The 26,939-nt window shown below is 42.1% G+C and overlaps 1 protein-coding gene across 4 annotated transcripts in view; it reads left to right on the top strand.

Moving 5' to 3' along the window:
* Window positions 1-23,304, top strand: part of ATXN7L1 (ataxin 7 like 1) — a 121,710-nt gene extending 98,406 nt beyond the window's left edge. For all 4 annotated transcript variants that reach the window (XM_068276267.1, XM_068276268.1, XM_068276269.1 and 1 more), the window contains 7 exons: window positions 488-570; window positions 2,175-2,431; window positions 4,378-4,570; window positions 6,543-6,664; window positions 10,797-11,727; window positions 13,683-13,757; window positions 19,744-23,304. In XM_068276267.1, coding sequence (XP_068132368.1) covers window positions 488-570; window positions 2,175-2,431; window positions 4,378-4,570; window positions 6,543-6,664; window positions 10,797-11,727; window positions 13,683-13,757; window positions 19,744-19,785 — 1,703 coding nt within the window. In that variant the 3' untranslated portion in view covers window positions 19,786-23,304. The remainder of the gene's footprint in view (window positions 1-487; window positions 571-2,174; window positions 2,432-4,377; window positions 4,571-6,542; window positions 6,665-10,796; window positions 11,728-13,682; window positions 13,758-19,743) is intronic.
* The last annotated feature ends 3,635 nt before the right edge of the window (window positions 23,305-26,939 follow it).

Below are 26,939 nucleotides of genomic sequence, written 5' to 3'. Positions count from 1 at the left end.
ATGGGCCCCTTAAGAGGGTCCCAGCATTAGATTGGTGGAGTGGAAGACATTGTGGGAACCCTCAGGACTATCCAGAGGCTTTCCTCTACTAAGGTAAGTATTTAACTTTTTCTAAATGTGACTTCAGGTTCAACTTTAATTAGATATCCAAATGTTCAGAATTCAATATACACGGATAATTTAAGAATTCACCTTTATAACTGTTGAGATAAGCTATCAGATCATGAATAGATTCCTTTATAGCTACAAGCATACTGTTATGTGCATCTCTAAGGTTATATTATGTGCATTGTTTGTTCTGTTACACTTCCAATACATACCGGTAAATATTTATTCCTTTGCTGTTTGTTTTTTCAACAATTTTACTGTACATAATTTGATAATGTCATCATATGTGCAACATATATTTGCTTCCATTTCATGTCCCAAGCTAGTATTGTAATGTAATTTATCATTGTAACTATAATTAATAGTATTTACTTTCTAGAGAGAGAATTTGACCCAAACAAGCACTGTGGAGTTTTGGACCCTGAGACAAAGAAACCATGCACAAGGTCTCTTACCTGCAAGGTGATTATTGGGTAGAGGAATGAATCCTGTGTGCGTTAGATACTGAGATGTAGATGAATTGTAGGTGCTACATTGCTGAAACTTTGTCAATAATTACTTGTGACTTTTCAATGGTGGTCATTTACTAAGTAAGTCTACATCATATACTTGGCAGTTAGTAGAGGCATAACTATGGTGGGATTAGCCAGCACCAGTATGTACAGTTCCAGCTGCTGCACTGTCGCTATAAAGATACCAGACAAGTTAGTGTTAGCAGAGCTGACCCCTGTTTAAAACATTTAGAACTGTTCCTACTTTATTTGCAGTGATTAATTGACTCTTTAACTCACTGTCACCCCTGTGTTGTAGTCCTGATAACATCTGCAGTGGCATAGCAATAGAAGATGCAGAGGTTATGACTACGCAGGGGCCCCTAGACCAGAGGTGCTTACTAGGGGCCCTTCTTCATCCATCTTATTAGCTTTCTTTTCATTAGTGCTATTATGGTTATTAACAGCTCTATTTGTACATTGCCTAGTGATAATCCTTAAAGTGAACCGGAGGAGAGTGTGGTATGGAGGCTGCCATATTTGTTTCCTTTTCACCATACCAGTTGCCTGGCAACCCTGCTGATCTATTTGGCTGCAGCAGTCTGACATACACCAGAAAGAGGCATGCAGCTAATCTTGTCAGTTCTGACGATATTGTCAGAAACACCTTTTCTGCATATGCTTGGTCTATGGCTAAAAGTGTTAGAAGCAGAGAATCAGCAGGACAGCCGGGCAACTGGTATTGCTTAAAGGATACCAGAGACAACAAAATGCTAAAGATTTATACATACTTGGGGCTTCCTCCGGACCGATTGCTCCAACAACGTCTTCCTCCGCATTCCCGTTCTCCTGCTAGATGTCCTGTAAGTTTGGTCAGACGCAACCAGTCGGTGCATGCGCAGTGTGGCTGCCAGTGCCCCCATCTCGCTCCTGCGGCTGAGACCGGTCTGCGCCTGCGCAGTAGTACTGGCCGGGCCGTGCATGCACAGTGCGCTCTGACTGGCCAGGCTAACGGGACTTCTAGCAAGAGAACGGGAAGGCGGAGGAAGACAGCGTGGGAGCGATCGACCCGGAGGGGGCTGGAGGAAGCCCCAGGCATCTTTTTTATTTTGTTGTCTTAGGGTCACTTCAAAAGGAAATAAATATGGCAGCCTCCATATCACTCTCACCTCGGGTTCACTCTAACACACTCTTTTCTTACTCTGATTAGACCTTTCTGACACTGCAGCTGTCCTTGGTAGCTTTTGGGGCTCCATATCAATAGAGCGCCTGGGGCCAGATGCAAAACTCGCACTAGAACCCCAAGCTCCTTACTTACGCCACTGAACTACTGCAAGCACTTCATGCAAGTATGGACTACTGGTGATTTGTTTAAACAATGACCATGAGAAGGGAGTACATATTAATACTTGTTTATTGACCAGGGCCTACCATAATTTTAAATAATTTTAAGCACACATAACTACAATGTAATACAGTAGTTGAAATTAATGTTTTGAGGAATGTTGTTTTCTGTGTTACAGGAAATAATGTGTCATGCATTTCTGCTTTTCTTTTTAATATTTGCCCATTTAGACACATTCACTCAGCTACAGACGGGCAGTCCCTGGTCGTAAGAAAACATTTGATGTTCTTCTAGCTGAGCACAAAGCTCGGTCGAGAGATAAAGAAGTCACTAAAGACAAAGAACATCCACAGAATGCCCGGGATATGCATCAAAGTCAGCCTGCACCAGCACAAGAACAGTCGTCAGGGCCTTCTTCTAACTCTGCACCCGAATCCAAAGCGTCATCTCCTGCAAAAGCCAGACCTCCCAACTCCATCCTACCTAGGTCAGCACTTAAAAGTGGCAGGAGGCTTAATAACCATACAGTGGGCAATAATCTATAGCGGAAACTTACATGACAACTATGTCACTAGTTCTTGGTTTGTTTGCAGGTTCAAGCTCGACTAAACACAAAACTGAGCAAGGCAAAGTCTAATAGCTGTTAACTTTATAACTGAATGTAAAAAGTTTATAGAAGCAGAGTGGTGGACAGAATTTCTGGTTTCATGAGCAAAATATGCTTGCCACTGCAGTATAACAGTCCTTACTAGGTTCTGCCACTTGGTGCTTCAATCAGATGGGATCATTTGACATTCAAGGAAGAAGAGCAGCCAGACCACATTTCCCAGCATACTTGCTTTACAGTAGAAACCATGTTCCCGCTAGGTGAGGAGGAAGACTTGTAGCTGACAGGAAGTAGTTGTTGAACAGTTTTCATCCTCAAAGGAGGCCTTGAAGCTGGACATACACTAGTCTGTTTGTAGTAAATCAATATCTCATTGATATCAATAGTTTGCATGGCCCTTCTATATTGTACCACTCAATATTAAATTAGATTCCAGCAGGCATCTGGCCTATCATTAATTGTACCTCCCCACAGCACTAGCTACATACAGTTAGATGCAGTAGAAAACTGTACATCTGTCAACTGTGCACCAATCTTGTCTGCATACCCCCTCTCCTCTCACTATATAATACAATGTCCAGTCCACCTCTTCTTTGTGTCCAGGCCCCTTGTCTCCTAACACAGCAGCGCCAAGTACTGCCAGAAAGGGTGGGACTAGTGGGCATGTTCGAATTGGCACTGTGGCACCCTCACTACTGTGACAGTGGTGCTGGGAGACAAGAGACCATGTAAATAAAGAAGAGAAGCAAAAGGAACTGGAGAAGTCCTTGGGAAGTGTTTATCCCCTATACATTTTGTGGGTTAAAGGGAACCTAAACTGAGAGGGATATGGATGTTTCCGTTTAACCGCTTGAGGTCCACAGTGGAAAATCCCCCTAAAGACCAGGCTAATTTTTGTGAAAATGGCCACTGCAGCTTTAAGGCCAAGCTGCAGGGCCTCACAGCACAGCACACAAGTGATTCCCCCCCCCTCCTTTTCTCCCCACCACCAGAGCTCTCTGTTGGTGGGGTCAGATCGCCCCCCAGATGGTTGTTTGTTTATTTTTAACTAAATGTTTGTTTTTTTAATTTTGCTAATTTTTTTTCCATATATTACCCCCTCCCTCCCTCCCCCGCCATCCAATCCACGTGATCAGCTGTCATAGGCTTCGCCGTCTAACAGTCTCCCGAGCAGCAATCGCCGCTCGGAGACTGAAGGCAGGGCGGGAGCGCAATCTCCTGTAAACTGCAGCCCAGGACTTGACGCCGATCGGCGTTAGGCGGTCCTGGGGCTGCCGCCGTGGCCACGCCCATCGGCGTTAGGCAGTCCCCAGGAGGTTAAACAATACCATTTGCCTGGCAGTCCTGCTGATCTCTTTGGCTGCAGTAGTGGCTGAATCATACACCTGAAACAAGCATGCAGCTAATCCAGTTTGACTTCAGCCAGAGCACCTGATCTGCATGCTTGTTCAGGGGCTGTGGCTAAAAGTATTAGAGACACAGGATCAGCAGGAGAGACTGGTAACTGGTATTATTTTAAAAGGAAAAATCCATATCCTTCTCAGTTTAGGTTCTATTTAAAGGACTTGCCCTGGAGTTTCTGACTTTTGCACTTGCACTTTAAACTACATTTTAACTGAATATTTTTGATAATACTATATTATTGGAAACATTGTTGTCCTTATTTGTTTCTGTTCTTTATACCTTTTCCAGCGTCAAGTGGCTAAATTCTTTTCTGTATTGTTCAGTATGGTTATAGTAATAACTCAGTTTCTTTTTTCGTTTGTGAAGTAACACTTAATTGTCCATTTCATACGTAATTTTGTGGTTTCCATTTATTTTCCTAGACCATCCTCTGCAGTTAGCCTAAACAGCACGAATTCTTCAAACCATAGTGGGTTTGTTTCAGAGCCGGCTGTGAATTCAGTGGCAGGGGACCTGGCCAGCCGACTCTCCAGTGATGAAGGGGAAGCTGAATGTGTTGAAGAGACAGAAAAACTAGACTGTTACTACTCTGGGCACCATCCCAAGCCTCTCGCAGTGAGTAACTTGTCTTATTTTAGCATGTTCAGATGGTTGTCCAGATTTGTTCTGTTACAGTTTGTTCTGTAAGTAAAAGAGAACCAAAAGCGTTTGAGACTGATGTTGATTGTAAAAGTTGCAGGCAATAAAACGTATTCGTTTTGAGTTGAAAGTAAACTAAAGAAAGCAAAAACGAATGGTTCTGCATTAGTTTGCAGACAAAATAAAGGTGGGAAAGCAATTAACATAAGTGTTGATCACATGGTTATTATATGAAACCAGGTAATTGGACTGTGGCAGTTGAGTGTCACTTTACTGTCAGATGCAGATATAAAAACACAGATGTTTAGGTCCAACTCTGGCCACTAGGGGAAGGGTTAATGCAAATGTTAATCTCTGGGCTTTACTGCTCACCATAGCAGAGGAAGTGCAGGAACCTCTTCAGCAGAAGCACAGACAGAAATATATCTATTTCTTAGTGATGCGCCAGGTAATAAGAATGTCTCGTATTTTTATTGGCTGTGTCATTGCTGGAGAGATTGACTCATTCCTAGAGGTGTCACGAGGTACACAATTTAAAGGTTGAAACTCCTCCATTTTTCTATGCATTCCGAAAGGTTAGTACTTCCTGTATAACTTCTAGCAGGAATTTCTAAATAGCAATAATGACTTCATCAGTTGCATATTGGCAAAACGAGGGGGTGAAAAAGTATCCCTTTCAATTCCAAACCTTGCCTACGTAAACTAAGCATAATATTTGGAGATACAGAATGTCTCTGTGCAGTAAATTAATCATACTGCAGTTTGGAGAACTGGGGCGTATTCTGTATAACAGACTGTCACCATGGTTACAAGAATTTAAAATTTGACTTACACGGCAGTTGTGAAAGTCATAACTAACTTTAAATTGAAATGGATGGATTAATAGCGTTAAATTATAAAACTTTTTGTGTATTGTTAATATTTAATGTACTGTTTTTCTGTGGGGTTTTTTAAATGAAAACGAAGTTACATTTTAAGGTACTGTAATTAGAATTGATTAATTATATAACAAAGATTTTCCACAGCACTTAACAGAGAACATTGAATAATTTATATTGCTAACTGACCCAAAAAGAAGCTCGCACTCTAATGTCCCATCAACAGTGCAAGATCCTAGCCACAGTCTAGGGCCTGTTTGGGGAGAAAGACAATCTAAGAGTATGTTATGGGAATGTGGTAGGAAACTAGGGTGCCTGGAGGAAATTCATGCAACACTATTTCCTCCAGGCACTCTTGTTTCCTCCCAGGATGCCAGACTGCTTATATGGCTTATTTTCTTTTTTTTTACATCTGCAGTGTTACTTTAACATTAGGAGTTTCAATATTTAGATGGCAGTTCATTATGGATAAATAGAACATACTATCATATCAATCCATTATCTTGTTTATCCAATCCTTGGAAAAGTCTTCCTGGGCAAATGATCCATTATTTTTATTTTTTGCATATGTATTGTTTGCCACCAAAGCTCTATTATTAGTGCTTTATTTTGATTCTGACGTAATAATGCCAGGGAATTACATATTTTGTACAGCTGTACTTAAACATTTTTACAGTTGGTCTTCATAATAACATAAATACCATCTTATGTATGTAATGATTTAAAAGCATGTATGATTATTTAATATACAAGTAGTTTGAGTATCTGCTCATAGGGGAAGAGAATGGAGTGATGACTCATCATGAAGTTGCTGTTCTGCATGGTCCAATCAGCATGACATCCTGACCTGTCTGTGTTGGGTCTATTTTCTATCTAAGATGTTTAGTTCCACCAGTATCAGAGTACTGACATCATTACATATACTATATTTCATTCCTGTGTTTCATTGTATGCTTGAAGTTCAGCATTAAACAATAGACAAATGTGATGAATATGCACTGTATTGCTTTCTTAATATGCACTAATAGCAAGTGATTTGTGTTTTACATATTACTTCCTTTGGTTTGCAGTTTTGCTCGTTTGGGAGTCGCTTGATGGGTCGAGGCTACTATGTGTTTGATAGAAGGTGGGATCGGTTTCGGTTTGCATTAAATTCCATGGTGGAAAAACACTTGAATTCCCAAATGTGGAAGTAAGTTAGCATTTCTTTTCATTATCATGATTTCCAAACAAAATAATTGTCTAAAATGTACATCTAAATGCGTATAAGGTAGAAAAGTGGTAAGCTCTCTTATACAGGGATAGGTTATAGTGCCAGAGCTGCTGTTGAAGAAAGAGCGCTGCCATAGGTGCCATTGATATACCCTGCGATCAGCAACAGTAAAGGTAAATTTGGGCACCCAAAGCAAGGATGGACACCCGAGCCAGCGATTATCACACGGTGCGGCAATGGGAAAAGCCATGATTAGGGGCATTGCAGGGGAATTTAGGGGTCCAATAAAATAGATGGCACTGGGGCTACCCACTATGCTAATTGTGGCTATAAATAGCAGGCGCTCAAACTCCCCTGTAATGCTGCTAATCATGGGTTTTTTCCGGCGGGGGAGGCTATTTGTTAGACGGAAGGGGGGTTATGGGTTAGGCACATGTAAGGGAAGGGGGTTAAGGGTTAGTCATTGGTAGAGGGGGGTTCTGTGTGAGAAAAGAGTTAGGTTAGGTCATAGTAATATAATGATAAAGATTACCGACATTTTACTATGGGTAATTTTACCGATATTCTACTAACGGCAATCTCCGGCTATGTGCACATTCTTTTTGACTCTGAAACAACTCCAACAAAAATTGTCTATTTTACAGCCCGAGTGGCTTTTCTGATTAATGACCTCCGGCACTTGTAAGATCTGATCCCCCATATTGTGTTTTCCCAGGAGGAAGTAAAAGGTATAGGCAAAGTAAACAGATTTCCTCCACTGAGAAAATCTTTTTTTTTTTTTTTTTTTTTAAAGACCTTTAAGCAGTAGATATAATTCATACCACTTAACCACTTGATGACCCACCCTTTACCCCCCCTTAAGGACCAGCGCTGGTTTGATTGATCTGTGCTGGGTGGGCTCTGCAGCCCCCAGCACAGATCAGGGTGCAGGCAGGGAGATCAGATTGCCCCCCTTTTTCCCCCCTATGGGGATGATGTGCTGGGGGGGTCTGATCTCTCCTGCCTGCTGTGGGTGGCGGGGGGGGCACCTCAAAGCCCCCCTCCGCGGCGAAATTCCCCCTCCCTCTCCTACCTGCTGCCTCCCCCTGGTGTTCCGGGCTGCACAGGACGCTATCCGTCCTGTGCAGCCAGTGACAGGATGTGGTCTGTCACATGGCGGCGATCCCCGGCCGCTGATTGGCCGGGGATCGCCGATCTGCCTTACGGCGCTGCTGCGCAGCAGCGCCGTACAAATGTAAACAAAGCGGATTATTTCCGCTTGTGTTTACATCTAGCCTGCGAGCCGCCATCGGCGGCCCGCAGGCTATTCACGGAGCCCCCCGCCGTGATTTGACAGGAAGCAGCCGCTCGTACGAGCGGCTGCTTCCTGATTAATTAGGCTGCAGCTGGCGACGCAGTACTGCGTCGCTGGTCCTGCAGCTGCCACTTTGCCGACGCACGTTATGAGTGTGCGGTCGGCAAGTGGTTAATGTACCTTATCTGACCTCAACACCTAATGTTTTAGGGCCTATTCACACTGAACACTGCAAAACAAATGCATTTTTAAGTGGACCGTCCGTTAGCCTATTATTGCCACATGCATTACCGGGGTAACACGTGGGGTGCTAATAGAGTAATTGGTGGTGTACCCCTGGCATTAGTACCAGTAATATTGCTGTGCGCTGCTTGCACACAGTTTATTTGCCAGTTTTTTGAGCATCGGGCCCAAAGCGTCTAAACTAGAAAAAGGCTGAGAGTTTTGAAATGTTTTGTTTCATGCTAAAAAAAATTTCTTTACAATGATCTAGTTCCAGTTTTAGGAGGTAAGTGACTCTAGCTTACTTTACTTTGTCTGATTTTACCTACTTCATCCCACTGGGCACCTTACATTCTTATCTGTGCCACAGTTAAGGGAGGGCTGTAGCTATGGTAACTGCTAATCAGGCAAACCAGTGTAGTAAACTTGCTGCTGGTTTAAAATGCATTTTATAGACGAGTTTGAACATATTACCTAGTTTTGATTTCTTAGGTAGGTTACTATGCCCTGGGACAGGGACATTGCCTTGGCATTCAGGGCTGATATTCATTATGACTGTATTGCTATGGTAATGGGATGAATGCTGAAATCTGATCTAACCTGAGTCATCAGGTGGAAGTTATTTTGTCTTCTTGCATTTCAAGCTATTTTATGATGTAACTTGTTCTACTGTAGTATTTATTTTCTTGCTTACTGGTGGTATAAAAGGCATTTTATTGACAAGTTGTGAAAATATCACCTAGGAGAAAACGAAGGAGAAAAAGTTAATTGCATATGTGCCAACGTCTTTAACTACTTGCCGACCGCGTCATGCCGATGGGCGTGGCGGCAGCCCCAGGACCGCCTAATGCCGATGGCGTAAGGTCCTGCGGGTTTGTGTTGCAGGAGATTGCGTGCTGATGCGCACGTATCTCCGATTGGGAGGTCCACCTTCAGTCTCCCAGCGGCGAGACTGTTAGACAGCGAAACCGCTGTCTGTTAACATAGTACAGGGCTGTGATCTAAGGCAGCGCTCTACTGGGGACAGCCGTGTGACACGGCTGTCCCCCTGGGACACAATAGAGCGATCGGCTCTCGTAGGCTGAAGCCTATAACAGCCAATCGCTGTGATTGGCTGGCTGGGGGGAAGGAGGTTAATAAAAAGAAATAAATAGTAAAATTTAATAACAAAATAATAACATAAAAATTTATTTAAATAAAAAAATCACTGGGGGCGCGATCAGACCCCACCAACTAAAAGCTCTGTTAGTGGGGAGAAGAGGGGGGGATCACTTGTGTGCTGAGTTGTGCGCCCCTGCAGCGAGGCCTTAAAGCTGCAGTGGCCAATTTAGCAAAAAAAAAAAAATAGCCTGGTCTTTAGGGGGATTTAACACTGCAGTCCTCAAGTGGTTAAGACCTACAATTTCCTGTTCAATTCCAGGAGAGTGGAATTCTAGCAAGCAGATTAGCATGGCAGCCAGGTAACAACATTTTAATAAAGATACCAGCTACATCAGCATCCAAATGTCTGTCATGATAGGTTTAGGCCCCTTTTACACTTAATCAGTTGCTCTCAATTATAACTGAAAGAAAACTGATTTTCAAAGTAGAGCCAATGTTTTCCTATAGCACAGTTCCCACTATACACGTTTTAACTGAAATATTTTTCACAATGCACTGACTGCTATGGAAAAACGGGTAGCAATGCGTACTAAGGGCCCTTTTACACTTCATGCATTGGTATGCATTAGTGTGTGTTTTTTCCATAGCAGTGCATTGTGAAAAAGCTTTCAATTAACCTTCCTGGCGGTAAGCCCGAGCTGAGCTCGGGCTATGCCGCGCAGGAAGATATCTCTGCTTCTGGTGGGGCGATTCGCGCCATTCAAAGTGCTGTACGCGCAGCTAGCACTTTGCTAGCCGCGCGTACAGCTTGATCGCCGATCGCCCGCACGCAGCGGCGCAAGAGGGCCCCCCCCCCGCCAGAGCCCTGCGCTGCCCGGACCAATGAGTTCCGGGCAGCGCTATGGGCTGGATCGGAGGCGTCTGACGTCCATGACGTCATTCCGATCTTCGCCATGGCGACGGGAAGCCAAACTGGGGAGCGCGTTATATACGCGTTCCCCTGTTTGCTATTGATGCCGGCGACGATCGCACTAGAGGGACACATGCGCCCTCTAGTGGTATTTTATGTAGCTACCACTCTAGTAGCTTTACATGAAACAAAAACAAAAAAACAAAAAAAAAAAGGATTTTTGCCTATTTGGCAAAAACAATTAACCGCCAGGAGGGTTAAAAGCGTATAGTGGGAACAGTGCCAAAGAAAAACATGGACATTACTTTGAAAATCAGTTTTCTTTCAGTTATAACTGCGAGCAACTGATTAAGCATAAAAGGGCCCTAACACATATCGACGCATTAAGTGTAAAAGGGCCCTTACCCTAAGCTGCCAGGAAGGTGTTTGCAAGTTTTATTAACAAGAATATCAAAAAGATGTAATGTTGTTACCTTTTTGTTTGCTGTTTATTAATATGGATATATTCTTAAGTGTGCAAAACATGAAATTATTTTACATTTTTGGTATTTGGCTCTAACAACTTATTTTTCTTTACTTTAAAGAAAAATTCCACCTGCTGCCGATAGTCCAATGCCTTCTCCAGCAGCACATAGCAGCTCTTTTCCCACATCTGTTCTGCAACCCTTCAACAGTCCAAGTTCACTGTACCTGCCTTCCCCGCCCACTAATTCTAGAACCACCTCCCCCTATCTATTGTCCAGTGCATCCTTTGTTTCATCACCTGACACAAACTCTGTTACATCGCACACCACTGCATTCCCCCATATCACGACGACAACGCTGAACATCATGGATTCTACTTTTAAAGCTCCTTCTGCCATCTGCCCAGTACCGACCACCAGCCCGTCACCATCGCACAAACCATCAAAATCCAAACCAGGCAAATCATCTAAAACAAAAGACCTGTCTTCACGGAGCGATGAGCCTTCAAGCAACAAAAAGAAAAAGCCTCAGGCGCCTTCTTCCACCTCTTCCTCATCATTACCTTTGCAGACATCGTCCTCATCAACGTTTTCAGGGTCCCACAAGAAAAATTGTGTATTGAACTCCAATGCGACTATAAACTCCTATCAGGCAACTTCTTCCTATAATAGTGTATCCGTGCACAATGCAAACAATGGAACAAGCCCAATCAGTGCCAAACTGGAATCGCCAGGGAGGACTTCTTTGTCTGGTGGCTCTACGGACTCCATAAAACACATGAGTATGGTTGTTAGCAGTATTGACTCAAGCCTGTCAGTGTCTTCCCTTGTACATCACCCTGGGGAGCATACGTTGGCAGTGCACAATGCAGTGTCCTCGCTGCCACTTCCCTTTGACAAATCCGAGGGGAAAAAGCGTAAAAACTCTAGTGCAAGCAGTAAGGCCTGCAAAATCACTAAAATGCCTGGTATGAACAGTGTTCACAAAAAGAGCACCACCAACCTTATATCTCCTGTGCCAGATCCACCAAACAGCTCTACGTCACGACAAGTGAGTAAGCATACCATATTTTTTAAAAAGGTACCTGTTCAGTCTTGTGCAAGGAACTGTAATGCTGTTTCCTGTACTCAGCAGTATTGCTTTTGTGTAGCAGAGCTCATAGAGAAGCGGATCATCCGTTTGATCAGCTATTAAGGTAAATACACATTTCGGATTTTTCCAAACGACCGGTTGTTTGGACGTCAAATCGGGAATGTGAACAAATGGTCGTTCAGCTAAGACTAGATTTGACCGATCCGCCAAGCGGATCCGTCAAAACCAGCGTTATCGCCTGAATGACCGTTTGTACACACGCCCGATTTGACGTCCAAATGATGTCATTTTTAGACTTGTATGCACCTTTAGACTTGTAAGGCTTTGAATTGCTGTGGTTACATCTTCTTTAGTACACAACAGCAACCAGCAAATCAGAACCTTTCAGTTCTACCACCTAATCAGTTTGATCAGATACAAGTCTGCTACACAGGAGCAATTCAAGTACCTACTGGGTCATTATATTTAAATAGCAGCTGTGTATACAAAAACGCTAAATCACATTGGCAGGGGCATTGCGAGGATCACTGAAGACCTGAAGCACCTTCATGCACCTCATATGGGGAAGATTTGAAACACACATTATGCAGATGAATGAAAAGTCGGTGTGGTTACACCATATTGTACATGGGCCAATAAGTGTCATAATTCAAAAGCACATAAGCCAGAGTTTTATGTTGTAGCCACTGTTTTACATTCACAATATCATATATTAAAGATATTTCATAAATCAACCCACATATACAACTCCTTTGCCACAATTACATCTTAACATGTAATTGTGGTAACCCAACTATCTCTTCCATATCTGTCAATGTGTGCTTGTCATGTAAAGTTATGACGAGTCACATGAGCAGCATGCAGTCCTGGGGATAAACATAAGGAACTGAGCACCAAGAAATACTGTCTGAATTGGCTATAACTGTATGAGGTTCACCATCTCCACCTTGGCCACTCTGCACCGACTCATAGGTGGAGAGAGGAGAGGATGCAGCACTTGTGTCTATAACCGTATCTGACACGGAGTACAGGCCTTGGGTCAAATACCTTAGCAATGGCATCACATCTTGGTTTAAGACTGGGTGAAATACCTGAATACAAAGGCCACTATACACCATTATGCCTTGTATACTCGTATGAGGACTGTCACCCGCAGGGATTGGGACTCAATCCCTCAGCCAACACTTAAGGCAGAGAACTGTATTGATGCATGACTAGCCGACAGACAAGCGATGTGTCTGTTACTATGGAGGGAGGAAATCGGACAAGGAGGTGCGGAGGAGGACTATGTTTTTGGGGGTGGCCAGTGTGTCATACATTGCTAAAGAGATTGGCATGCCTGATCTGTAGCCGACGTTGGGGAGCTCCCGTACACATGCTAGACTTTCGGCCTCTGCAGTCCTTAGCAGTCGCATTGGTCAAGCGTTATCCAGGGTGTGTACATGGCTGCAGACATTTTCATTAATCAAAATGTTAGGAAAAAATCTTGGAGCTGGCTGGGAAATTAAATCATAGTCTACATTATTGCCCTGGTAGCATAACTGTAGAGTAAACGTGCCCATACACGGTACAATAAAAATGTTCAATTTTCCCGTTTGACCAAAACGATTGAAAGTTTAAAAAGACCTTCTTTTTTTTTTCGATTATCCCGGTTTTTCAATAAAAATCCGATCAGACATGTTGGAAAAATCTTTATATTCCATCTAACGGAATAATCGAACAAAATAATCTAATCGGAAAAAAATGAAAAAATTGTACCATGTATGGGCACCATAAGTCTACAAACACATTGTATGGTTTTCCTACACAGCGCAATTGTTTGAGCTCACACAGAGTATGACTAATTTCCAGACTCATTGTTTAATAGTACAGGAGAGCAGAATGTACATTAATGTTCTTTGTCTTCTTACCAGATGGGGAAAAGTAGCAATGTAGGCATGTCACAATCTACTACTTCAAATACGTCCAATCCTGCACATAACAAACAAGTAAGTAACAGACTGGGAGTCTTTCTTCATATCTTAAAGGGGAACTGTAGCGAAATTTAGGCTACTGGGGTAACCCTAGTAGCATGTTTCTAATAGGAAAATCATCAAATATTAGGTAGTGTTTCTGTTTACAAATGTCTGCTGGATAGGCTAATTTATAGCAAATGTACAGATCCTGGTGTCAGTACTAGTGTCAAGTATGGGCATCTTAGGTAAATGAACAGGAAGCTATCTGTTTACTTAAAGGGATACTTAAGGCAAAGAAAAAAAATGAGATTTACTCACCCGGGGCATCCCTCAGCCCCCCGAAGCTGGATGGTGCCCTCGCAGCCCCGCTCCGATCGTCCTGTCCCCGCCGGCGGCTACTTCCGGTTCGGCGACAGCCGCCGACAGGCTGGGATCGCGGCTGATTTTCCGCGTTCCCAGCCGCTGCTATCACTCTCTATGCTGCTATAGCGTATATATAGACGCTATAGCAGCATAGAGAGTGATAGCAGCGGCTGGGAACGCGGAAAAACAGCCGCGTTCCCAGCCTGTCGGCGGCTGTCGCCGAACCGGAAGTAGCCGCCGGCGAGGACAGGACGATCGGAGCGGGGCTGCGAGGGCACCATCCAGCTTCGGGGGGCTGAGGGATGCCCCAGGTGAGTAAATGTCATTTTTTTTTTTGCCTTAAGTATTCCTTTAAGACCTTCTACAGCAAGTATCGTTACTTGCTGCTGACTGAGCCTGCATTGCAGAATGGGCTTTCGGGAGAGAAGAGAAATCAGCTGTTAGCACAGCTGAACAGAGGAGGATGTCACTTTCCTTTTTACTGATGCCAGGACTGTACATGTGATATAAATTATCCTATCCAGCAGGCCGTTGTAAACAGAAACACTACTTAATGTGTTGCGCTTCCTATTAGAAACATGCTACTACGGTTATCCCAGTAGCCAGTTCTGCAGAAAATTTACATGACGCAAGTGAAATGCGATGCCATTGACTTGCATTATACAGGATCTTCTCAAAAAATTAGCATATTGTGATAAAGTTCATTATTTTTTGTAATGTACTGATAAACATTAGACTTTCATATATTTTAGATTCATTACACACAAGTGAAGTAGGTCAAAGCCTTTTATTGTTTTAATATTGATGATTTTGGCATATAGCTCATGAAAACCTAAAATTCCTATCTCAAAAAATTAGCATATCACGAAAAGGTTCTCTAAACGAGCTATTAACCTAAGACACAGAAAGAAATTTCTGAACGAATAGGCTGTTCCCAGAGTGCTGTATCAAGGCACCTCAGTGGGAAGTCTGTGGGAAGGAAAAAGTGTGGCAGAAAATGCTGCACAACGAGAAGAGGGGACCGGATCCTGAGGAAGATTGTGGAGAAGGACCGATTCCAGACCTTGGGGGACCTGCGGAAGCAGTGGACTGAGTCTGGAGTAGAAACATCCAGAGTCACCGTATACAGGTGTGTGCAGGAAATGGGCTACAGGTTCCACATTCCCGAGGTCAAGACACTTTTGAACCAGAAACAGCGGCAGAAGCGCCTGACCTGGGCTACAGAGAAGCAGCACTGGACTGTTGCTCAGTGGTCCAAAGTACTTTTTTCAGATGAAAGCAACATTTGCATGTCATTCGGAAATCAAGGTGCCAGAGTCTGGAGAAAGACTGGGGAGAGGGAAATGCCAAAATGCCTGAAGTCCAGTGTCAAGTACAGGTCAGGCGTTTCTGCCGCTGTTTCTGGTTCAAAAGTTGCTTTATCTGGGGAATGCGGCACCTGTAGCCTATTTCCTGTACATGCCTGTACACGGTGGCTCTGGATGTTTCTACTCCAGACTCAGTCCACTGCTTCCACAGGTCCCCAAGGTCTGGAATCGGTCCATCTCTACAATCTTCCTTAGAGTCCGGTCACCTCTTCTCGTTGTGCAGCGTTTTCTGCCACACTTTTTCCTTCCCACAGACTTCCCACTGAGGTGCCTTGATACAGCACTCTGGCAACAGCCTATTCGTTCAGAAATTTCTTTCTGTGTCTTACCCTCTTGCTTGAGGGTGTCAATGATGGCCTTCTGGACAGCAGTCAGGTCGGCAGTCTTACCCATGATTGCGGTTTTGAGTAATGAAACAGGCTGGGAGTTTTTAAAAGCCTCAGGAATCTTTTGCAGGTGTTTAGAGTTAATTAGTTGATTCAGATGATTAGGTTAATAGCTCGTTTAGAGAACCTTTTCATGATATGCTAATTTTTTGAGATAGGAATTTTGGGTTTTCATGAGCTGTATGCCAAAATCATCAATATTAAAATAATAAAATGCTTTGAACTACTTCAGTTGTGTGTAATGAATCTAAAATATATGAAAGTCTAAAGTTTATCAGTACATTACAGAAAATAATGAACTTTATCACAATATGCTAATTTTTTGAGAAGATCCTGTATGTGCAGTGACTGCAAATTCACAAATCACATGCAAATTCTGTTGTGTGAAAGGTGCCTAAATATGAAAATACACGCTTAAGGTGCCTATTAATGATACAATCTTTTTTTTTTTTTTTTTTGTTTTGTTTTTTGTACTATCTTACCAAATCTATGTAGTAGGAAGGTAAGCTGAATTGAATATACTTTGATTGGAAACTTTTGGTAGTCCCTCATCAGTGTTCTCCCCAGAATTTTTTTTCCAGCCGGGTGGCATGAAATAGTAGCCGGGTGGGATGAAAAAGTAGCCGGGTGGGGCGAGTTGAAAATGCAGGGCAACTGTGCTTACAGCATACGAGGAGGTGAGGAGGTGAGCCGATGAAAGCCGGGTGGTCACAAAATCTAGCCGGGTGGAGCACCCGGCTAAAAGGGCCTGGGGAGAACACTGCTCATATTACTTGTCGCCCATTGTGGCTAGCAGATCAATCCCTCTCTGATCTGAATCTGATCATAGAGGGACCGACCATGACATCTATTTAAAATCTATCAAACTGTTTGATACCGTGCAACACTATGGGCTGCCAATCTGCCACCACGCCACTGCCATGTCCAATTTTTTGGCTTTTGCCATGAATCTATTGATTTCCAGCAGATACGGGAATATCAGTGGTTTTAGCAATTTTTTAATATGTTCATTCATCTGTTTCCTTCAATTTATTGGCTAATACATTTCACATTACAGTGTTTGTTCTCATAGAAGGATACTTGAATCTTTATTTTCCTGCTTTTTACTATAATGCCGAGGATGGAAGGATCGCTAAAATCAACACCCCAAACATTTAAAGGACACCCGAGGTGAAAATAAACTGATGAAATAAACAATTGCATTTATCCTCCTACTCCTAAAATGCCTTTTGTAGATATCCCACAATTTTATTTTATATTTAAATCTACTTTTTAAGTTTTTACTGTTCCACTGTCCCTACTCAATGACACATTCATTGAAGTATGCCAGAGGTAAAATTTATGAACTATTGATCCTTTTTTATCTCTTTCCTGCCCTCAAAAGCCATTTTCTGCCAGAAAAGTGTTTTATGGTTGTAATTCCTTATCAGTGAAGGTTACGCTATAGTCTGACGCAGTCCCGACCCAGACAGAAACTGTCACTTGCATACCTGATGATTAACTTTTTCAGGCAGCAAAAGAAAAAAAGGAACACAGCATAGTTATTTGTGTGCTTGGCACTGCACAGACACATATCTATCTCATCATGTCTCATATCACCTCAGATGTCCCTTAAGAATATTACATTCAAAACAAGAGAAAAGTATGGGATTATAAATATGTAAATATATGCTAATATACTACAAAATGTTGCTCCAAAAATATGCAGCAAGATTTGAATTTCACTGGAACAATCATTTAATAAATTAAGTAAAGCATCCTAGACTTAAAAGAAAACCAGAGACAACACATACTTACCATTTTATACATACCTGGGGCTTCCTCCAGCCCCATTCACATGGATCGTTCCCACGCCGCCGTCCTCCGCTGCCTGAAGCTCTGGTATCGGGTCCTATTAGTTCAGCCAGTTGTGGCCAGTCTGTGCAAGAGGAAGTGCACTCTTTATGTATGTTTCCAGCGGCTGTTTTTCAGCCATGTTGTCTGGAGTGAGGACAGCTGGCTAGGCTTCTCATTCACTCTACAGAGTTGTCTGTCGGGCGGGGTGATTGAGAACAATGCCCTCGGCCGAGTCGGTCTGCCAGGCTGAATCGCTGGCTAGATCCTTGGCTACGGATGCCTCAGATGAGCTTTATCTGGCATGTCTACGAGGATTTACATTTGGAGTGCTTATTTTGAGATCATTCTACCTCCATTATTAGTTACCTAGGTTTGTTTACATGTTGTTGATTATAAATAAATGCTACAAAAAGTATGCCTATTCAGACACCAGAGAGATCAAAGATGTAGAGCAACTTTTTTGTCTGTGAGAACATGGTGATGCCATAATTTTTCTAATCCGCAGATAACTCCAGGTTGTGGCGGCAGTAGGAAATATTTAGAGGGGATTGATATCAAAGCAGAGACCACAGGGGGTTCTAACAGCAAAGACAAAATGAGGGTCAGTCACACTGGAGCAGGATGGATAAAAAGCAATTACACCAATGAAAGCAGAGCAGATGGAACAGAATGCAGTTGAGATAAATCCTGGTAGAACGACATGGGAAAGAAATAACAGTGATCATCAGATGCTGCAGGAAATTACACGTGATTCAGTGGCACACTTATAACAGCTGAATTGTTCATGCAGTTTGTCCATATGCGCAGAATGGTGATAACTTTCCAGCAAAAGAAAGAGGTCAATATTTTTGCAGTACTGCACCTCAGTATTCCCTGACTTTTCACTTGTGCCTGGAATCCATATGTAAGGGCTTCATCCCTAGTCAGTAGATGTAGGAGGCACACAACTACTCATGGTCAGGTTAAGGGAGCACAGAGATGTACAGAAAAATAAAACATTAGGAAATTGAGGCAAATGGTTTGGCGGGGATTATGACAAAAACACTATAGGAAGAAGATTGGGCCAATAACTCTGGTGACTTATAGAAGCAGATACAAAAGAATGACTCCTTGAGGCACTTGGAAAACACAGAATAGTGGGGCACAAAATAGGACCTGTTACAGCAAAAAAAGGAGAACCAGGGGGATTGCTAGATGTTTTGAAACAAGTCATCCAGTTCCAACCAAAAGTTGTACACATATCGGTCATAAAAACTTTTGTAAATGTGATGGAAGACGCATGCACTGCCATATGTATATTTCTTTGAATTTCTTAAACATTTTTAAGTGGGTCTAGCTTTTCTTTTTGGATTGATAAAAAAAGCAACATTTGTAATCCTAATGGTCTAGATTTGTTTTCCTCTTTATTCCATCTTTATACTTCTAAAATACGCGATTTCTTACAAACCATGTATTAACCCACACAATCAATGGTCCACTTAAAGAGACTCTGTAACATCAAAAACCTCCCCTGGGGGGTACTCACCTCGGGTGGGGGAAGCCTCTGGATCCTAATGAGGCTTCCCACGCCGTCCTCTGTCCCACGGGGGTCTCGCTGCAGCCCTCCGAACAGCCGGCGACAGACCCGACTGTAGCTTCAATATTTACCTTTGCTGGCTCCATCGGGGGCGCTGTGGCTGCTTTCAGCACGGAAGTAGAGGGAAATACCCGATCTTCGTCGGGTCCGCTCTACTGCGCAGGCGCCGGAAACTTGCGCCTGCGCAGTAGAGCAGACCCGACGGCGATCGGGTATTTCCGCCTACTTCGGAGCCGACAGCCGTCAGAGCGCCTGCGCAGGAGCCGGGAAGGTAAATATTGACGTCACCGCTGCACGGAGGGCTGCAGCGAGTCCCCTGAGGGATGGAGGACGGCGTGGGAAGCCTCATTAGGATCCGGAGGCTTCCCCCACCCGAGGTGAGTACCCCCCAGGGGACGTTTTGTCGTTACAGTTCCTCTTTAAGGTAGCAAATGGTCATATTGTTGTATATTTCTAATTCTATACCTTTCTTTGTTTTTGCTATTTTTAAGAAGACGACGAATCGCACTGGCAGGATACGAACTCTTCCGTGACACAGAAATAAACAGACGATTACCTTAAGGTCTCCGCAGCCCTTTTTGTGCTCTTCGTTGGCAGCGAGCAGGAACAGTGTGTTGCCTTTCAGAATTACATAATGGAGATGTGTTAGTCTAAAGTTTACAGAACCAAACTGGGTGTTTTTGCTTTGCCACTTATGGTTGGTGTATTCTTATTTCTGTAGAAATAATTATTTTTGGCCACAAGGGTGTTTTAGCAGAAGAGCGAATTCTGCATAGAGACCGTGGCTTCAAGGAGGATTATCTTCCCCAGCCTTTATTACAGATAAAAGGCCACAGCAGCAATGTCTGTACTCCTTATTTTTCTCTCCATTCTTTTGCAATTCTAATATCAGTTACATGAAAGATGACTGCAGCAAGGAAAAGTATGGCACTCGGGTGAAACAGCTACAGGTTATTCCCAACTAGACCAGTGTTACTGAGATTGTGTTTGACTGCGATTGTGAAGTGGGCAGTTGGGCAACGTGCAGTGGCCTCTTTTGTGATGGGAGATGTGCTGTACATAGATGTTCTGTTCGGTGCATGGTAATGATTGGCCAGAAACATATCAACCAACATCATCCATACATTTCAGTCTTCCTGGTCTTTTCCCAGACATTAGATTGCAAGTTTAATTTTCCAAAGTAAAATATAACTTCCCAGAAGGGATAAAAGAAAATAGTACAGCAATATTAATTCTATAAATAATGAATTAGGTATTTCTAGGCCACCAAGATATGATTTTTCATTATGAATGTGAAATCATGTTCAATTTCATGGAAGACCCACAGATGTACAAGAGCAACAAAACATTGCTGTACAAAGCATCTCCCACATAGATGGCTGTTTTCAAATGATGTTGAAATGGAGCCCATTGTAATCATGATGCTGTACTCTGATTGCCTCCAGTAACTCAGTTGGGTGGGGAATATTGAAGTGACAATGAATATTGAAGTGACAATGATGTCTACTTCTGGTGACTACACTGGAAATGTAATTTAATACATTTTAGGCTTACTTAGTAATGTGGTACAGGGAGAAATGGAGTTTTCTATCTATAGCAACAAATCAAAATAAGAATTTATCGGCCTGATCACAAAATTTGCTGATTTGTTGTTCTCCCCAGCAGTATACTGTTTTTCACACCGTGTTATTTAGAATCATTTGACTTCAAATGTTGGTCCTGGTCCTCAAGCCCTTGCTAAGAAGACTGGTTATTAATATTTAGGTAAATGACTGTATATGCTTTGCCATAATATTTTGGTTGCTTTAGCCCCATTCTACACAGTTACACAGCTGAAAATCATAGTAACTGCTAGGAACAAATGGGGGATATGAGCTGCATTAGTAGCACTAGCTGTATGCGTACTGATCAAAGATGCCTATGAAAATGTTGTTGGATCACTTTTCATCCTTATGTTGGAAACGGATAATGTTTCAGATTCTTCCCATCATTATTTATTTTAGCCCATGTGTCCTGTAAAGCTAAATAGTTTTACTTCTGACTCTTTAAACAATGCATTTTATATAGTTACCTTATTTGCACACTTCAGCCAATACAATAAAAATTTGGATTGGTCTAATCCTTTGGATTGTAGTAATATGCAAACTGCTGCACACAGTGAAAGAAGGGACACAGTTGCAATTTTATGTTAAAAGTGTGGCGTGCAGAATTATAGCAGCACAGATGTGAATTTGTCCATGTTCTATGGATAAAATATGTTTTATTTTTTTCCAATAGAAAATCAGTATCCAGCTTTGGACTATGTGGCAGCTTGGCTATTGATCAATGATCAGCCTATGTTTTTTTTTATCTGAATATGGTTTGATTTGAAAGAGATTTTATTTTAAAACCACTTAAAGCAAAACGTATTCTGTTATTAGCATATTTTTGCTACTCCATATTAGTATACAAAGATGAATCTCTAGTTTCAGAGAAAGGGTAAGGGAGTTGCCTAAGCCAGTTCAGTTTTTCTTTAGCTTTTAGACCCCATAAGAGATCTGTCATTTGCCCAGCTTAAATTGCACAGCAAGTTGCTGCATTGTCACCCTATGTGGTATGTTTTATTTTGGGCTACTGGACCAGGGATCATACATATGATGTTTGGATTATTATTTGCAACTAGCTTCACTTTAAAGGCTACATCAAGGCTGAGTTATCAAGCTTGGAGTGTTATAGAAAAAGGAGGTATTCTGGAAAATAACATTATCTATGGGCTATAGCTCAACACTGAGGGTGAGGGTGACTCCTAGGGCCTACAACTTGTGCCTTGGTCTTTGAGCAGATGATGAAAATTTCAACATAGACTACTGTGAGACTACAGGGTCAAGGTACATGATATTTAGGCCCAGAAACATCACCTCATTGGGCAAAGGGTCAGAGACAGAGGGAATGGTTTGCAAAGACTAGTGCAAGGTAAATATGACCAGATGTGGAATACTTCCATAAGGTAACCAAACAGGATGATTGTTTTATTCAACAGCAGAAACCTGATTGGTTGCTCTGGGTAACTGCTGCATGTTTGCTCCAGTTTTCTTAGCACTTGTCTTGATAAATTACCTGCAGAGATGAGTAGTAATTTACAGTATGCATACCTTCAGTCTCTGGCTTGTTGCTATTATCCTTGCTTGAAAATTCAGAGCAGAGATGCATTCATTATATGTGTAAACTATTTATGGTAATACCCAGGATTGCACAGGCAAAGACACCTCCATATTTAAGATTGCAGTGCATAAGATTGTTTTTAAGATGCGATCTCTCCTGTTCTACTGCAAAATGTTTCACCCTGTGTCAGTCAGTATGTATGAAAGCTTTTCAAATTTCAGTCATACCAAACTCTTTCTGTCTCTACAGTGTTAAAAGTGCACTTAATACGTTGGCCTAATTTACATCATACTAAAGAAAAGAATGGTTGGCTTGTTTTTCCTGTACGGCTTCATACAATAACTATAAGGTGTACAAGAAGTATGAATTCGAGCTAAGTTTGTTCAGGGGAAAATATTAAAGAGAACCTGTCAGTATTTTTGCAGTGTCTGGAAAACTGACAGTGCTGCTTAAAGGCAAGTTCCACAAGATGCCTACAGGTACCTTTTGTTATAGTTCAGATTTTTTTTTTTACTCCATTGAGTTCAACAATCTCATGTACATCAAATGGAGGCATTTACTTTCATGACTTGGAGCTGCTGTCCATACGCCCAATAATGCACTAATAATGTCAATAGAAATACTGTTGTTGAATTGTGAATGAGGGAATTGGGTCAGACAGAGCTCTTAAGCACAGAGGTCAACAACTCCATACATTTTGGGATGACAAGACTCCCTATCTGCACAGTAGAAGGAATATGTACTGTACTTGAAGGCAATCTGTGCTAACTGCCTTTATACAGCATTGTCCACATGCTTTGTGATCCATGACAGGTTTGCTTTAAGCATACTAAGGACTTTATATGTTGTTTAGTGTTAATTTTATAATAATTTATGTTTTGCTGAAATGGAGTAATGCAACTTAAGAAAGTCAAAGCAATGTTTATATTTTTTTTTATATGCGTTATGTTGTATATTTCTAAAGATGAAAATAGTCTGTACATATCTTGGTTATTTTTGCACAGTTTTTTTCAAGATTGTAAGAATCTTACATATGGTCATTTATTTATTTATTTTCTCTTAATGGTGTGCTGAAACTGAGGACTTAACTTTAAAATCTTGCCTCTTCCTTTGCTGCTTTACATTCCTTTTTTTTTAAATACCAGTTTCTTCCTAAAAACATGGAATTTTCATTTCTTTGACTTCTGAATTTCAAGTCTATGTCTTGTTAAGAGTTTATCCCCTCTTTTGCCAGAAGGTCCGGGCAGAAGAAGTGAAAAGGTGACATGACACTTCCATACAGCACTAATGCCTCAAAGAACCTAGAGTCAGAATACAGCTAATGCAGATGTTGAAGCAATACACATGTAGGCTGGTTATATATGCTAATCAAACATGGCATATTTGACCCGTGAGAGTTGTATTCTATTATTACCAGTGCTTCTAAAACATTTGCCCATCTGTAGATCACAGTAGAATAAGATTCCCATTTCTGGAATGTCTTTTGAGTGGGTAGGTTGCTATCAATACTCAAACAGAACACAGTGCCTTGTAGAATGATGAAAGGTACGACTGTACACTTGCAAATTCCAACTGATCTTTTTTTGTAAACTGCTGGTTTAGAATTCCAGAAAAAAATCTAGGTAGTTTGCCTTACTGCAGATGTTTTGTGTGGTTCATTCTTTCTCTGTATGGTACTCATTTTGCAAATACATACTTGATTCTTTCATAAACTAAAAGGAAATTTGCGCCACCAGGAGCCATTGCGCTCTGTGCATGTGACGTGAAAGTGTGCGGCCATACTTCGCAATGTTTTGTGTTGCAGTGAGCTAGTTATCAGGGGTCTGTTTTGAATAGGAATTGCAATAAAAGAGGTTTACAGCAAGTGAGAGAACACACAAGCTGAACTGAGAGGAAAATGGAAGGATCCAGTATTCACTTGCTTTACAAAATGCTACTTGCTTGGCTGTCATGCTGATCATCTGCCCTTAAAATGGACTTAAAGGACATCTATTGTGAAGAATTGAAAAATGTAAAATACTTACATATAAAATGTGCATTTCTCCTAACAAACGGTACTATAAATTACTTTTTTTTTTCCTATGTCACTGTCACTTACAATAGGTAGTGAAAATCTGGCAGGGTTTAGACTAAACCATCTCTTAATGTGGCATTCTCAGTATCAACATTACTCTTTACAAAAGTAATCAATGGAAATCTTCGAAGATGTCAGCTTCCCCACACACTTGCATGATATTGTGGCAGTTGAACTGAGCAGTGCTTTTGTAAATAAGGAAATAACTGAGAATTCCCGATGAGGAGATTGACTAGGCCAAAGACTGACAGGTCAAATTTTCACTACCTCCTGTAAGTAACTGCGACTTAGAAAAAATAGTGAATTTTTAGTCTGTATTTTAAATTTTATAATTTGTCATGATAGATGTCCCTCATGTTAACTGTCAACTAGGTAATAATATTCTTAAGAACATATTTAGCCTCCAACCTTTATATCAAACCTGTAGAGGATGGCATGACCGTAAACTGATGGCAAGGCTGTATACTGTTCAGCACTCCCATCTAAGCTGCACAGGCTGCTGCAATGAACAGGGCTCTACAACAGATCACATTGGCCCAGCTCCTCAATAGAAGCTGCCTCTCTAGAGATGTTCTATGAAATGCAAATAACACCAGCTTGCATTCACATTCAATACAAATTGTATGTAGATTGGGCCAATAAGATTTATTTTCTGCATTGCCCCAATTCCTGGTTGCGTACAGTTTGCATTACATTTGCATGCAAGCATAAATTATTACCTTAATATGTTATGGCAGCCTCTACTTCTTTCATGTCCTTCTGTCTTTTCAATCTTCCCACCTCCCATTTGTAAGTAGCAGTGATATGTCATGGTGACAGGAGCACTTGAAATCCCCACGCCTATCCAGTAAATCTGATACGTTGCAGGACAACTGTGATTCTATGATTTGTCTGAAGAATCTAACCAAATTGTTTCCCAACCCAGTCCTTAAAGCCCACCAACTGTGCATGTTTTGTGGAAATCCACAGAGGTAGTTCTGCTGAGATGCTAATTACCCCTCCTGTGAACGTTTGTTTTTTCCTGCACAACATACTGCTGGTGGACCTTGAGGACTGAGTCAGGGAACACTGAGGAGCCTGTGCATGCATATTTAGAAAAAGATGACAATTTGTCTGGAATACGTTAGATTCTTAGTCCATTTTATGGGTACAAGATATTTGTAGAATAACATTACTGAATTTGCAAGTAGAGCTGTTAAACACTGATGACAGTACAAACTACTGATAGATTATACCGGAGTATTTCATATATCATCATTTTAGGCTAGTCTTCACCACCATCGTTTGGAAGGATAAGGCAACTGGAAATGTGACCCAGATTACTATGGCTTTGGGATAAAAAGAAAACCAGAAAACATTATTTAATCATGATTCCACTTGCACACTTTACTGCCTTAGTGACCTGCAAATGCACAGGGAAATAGCGCTATTCAGGTCATTAAATAAATGCACCCTGCCAATGGTACGTATTACACAGGTGCTGTGTCATTGTATCATTACTGAATGTGAAAGAGATGCAATCTTGTACATGAGTTTTGAAAGCCTTTGTAGTCTTCAGTTGATGGCAAACAAAGTTTGACACTTTTACATTATAATTAAAACATTGATATGTTTGCACTCTCCTCTTGGATTGGTTGCCCATAATAAGTATTACTGTAAGCATTCATTTAGTTTCTCTGAAATTCAGTGGAAAGCATTCAGTTAAAAAAGGTCTAGGCAAACCATTATGGCATTTAAAAACCATTCACCTCTGTGTTTTCTACCACTTGTCACTTTTGCATCTTGCCATTTTGTGGACTTCTTGCCCTGTGTGTTGAAGATAATTTATGAATTGTGGGTTCGCCTCACAGTGCAGACGAAGGGAGCTGGAAGGGCAACTGGATCCACTAGTGCTTGTCATAGGAATTTAAACAGAAACAAATCAGCTCCCCTTTGCTTCTAAACGGAATCACACTGTAATCCTTCTGTAAAGTCACTGCCACAAATGTGGTAAGATCCATAGATAGTGCTTAAAGGGAAGGTTCAGGGAGGCTGAAAAAAAATAAAAATCCATATCCACTTACCTGGGGCTTCCTCCAGCCCGTGGCAGGCAGGAGGTGCCCTCGCGCCGCTCCGCAGGCTCCCGGTGGCCGACCCGACCTGGCCAGGCCGGCTGCCAGGTCGGGCTCTTGTACGCCCCACGCGGGCGCGCTGACGTCATCGGACGTCCTTCGGGCTGTACTGCGCAAGCGCAGAACAGCCCAGAGGACGTCCGATGACGTCAGCGCGACCGCGTGAGACGCAGAAGAGCCCGACCTGGCAGCCGGCCTGGCCGGGTCGGCCACCGGAGACCACCGGGAGCCTGCGGAGCGGCGGCGAGGGCACCTCCTGTGTGCCACGGGCTGGAGGAAGCCCCAGGTAAGTGGATATGGATTTTTTTTCCCACTCCCTGAACCTTCCCTTTAAAGGAAACCTGAGGAAAAAAAAAGTACA

The sequence above is a fragment of the Hyperolius riggenbachi genome, chromosome 3 (assembly GCF_040937935.1).
Source record: "Hyperolius riggenbachi isolate aHypRig1 chromosome 3, aHypRig1.pri, whole genome shotgun sequence".
Classification (NCBI taxonomy): Eukaryota; Metazoa; Chordata; class Amphibia; order Anura; family Hyperoliidae; genus Hyperolius; species Hyperolius riggenbachi.
This window is presented reverse-complemented; position numbering and strand designations above follow the sequence as displayed.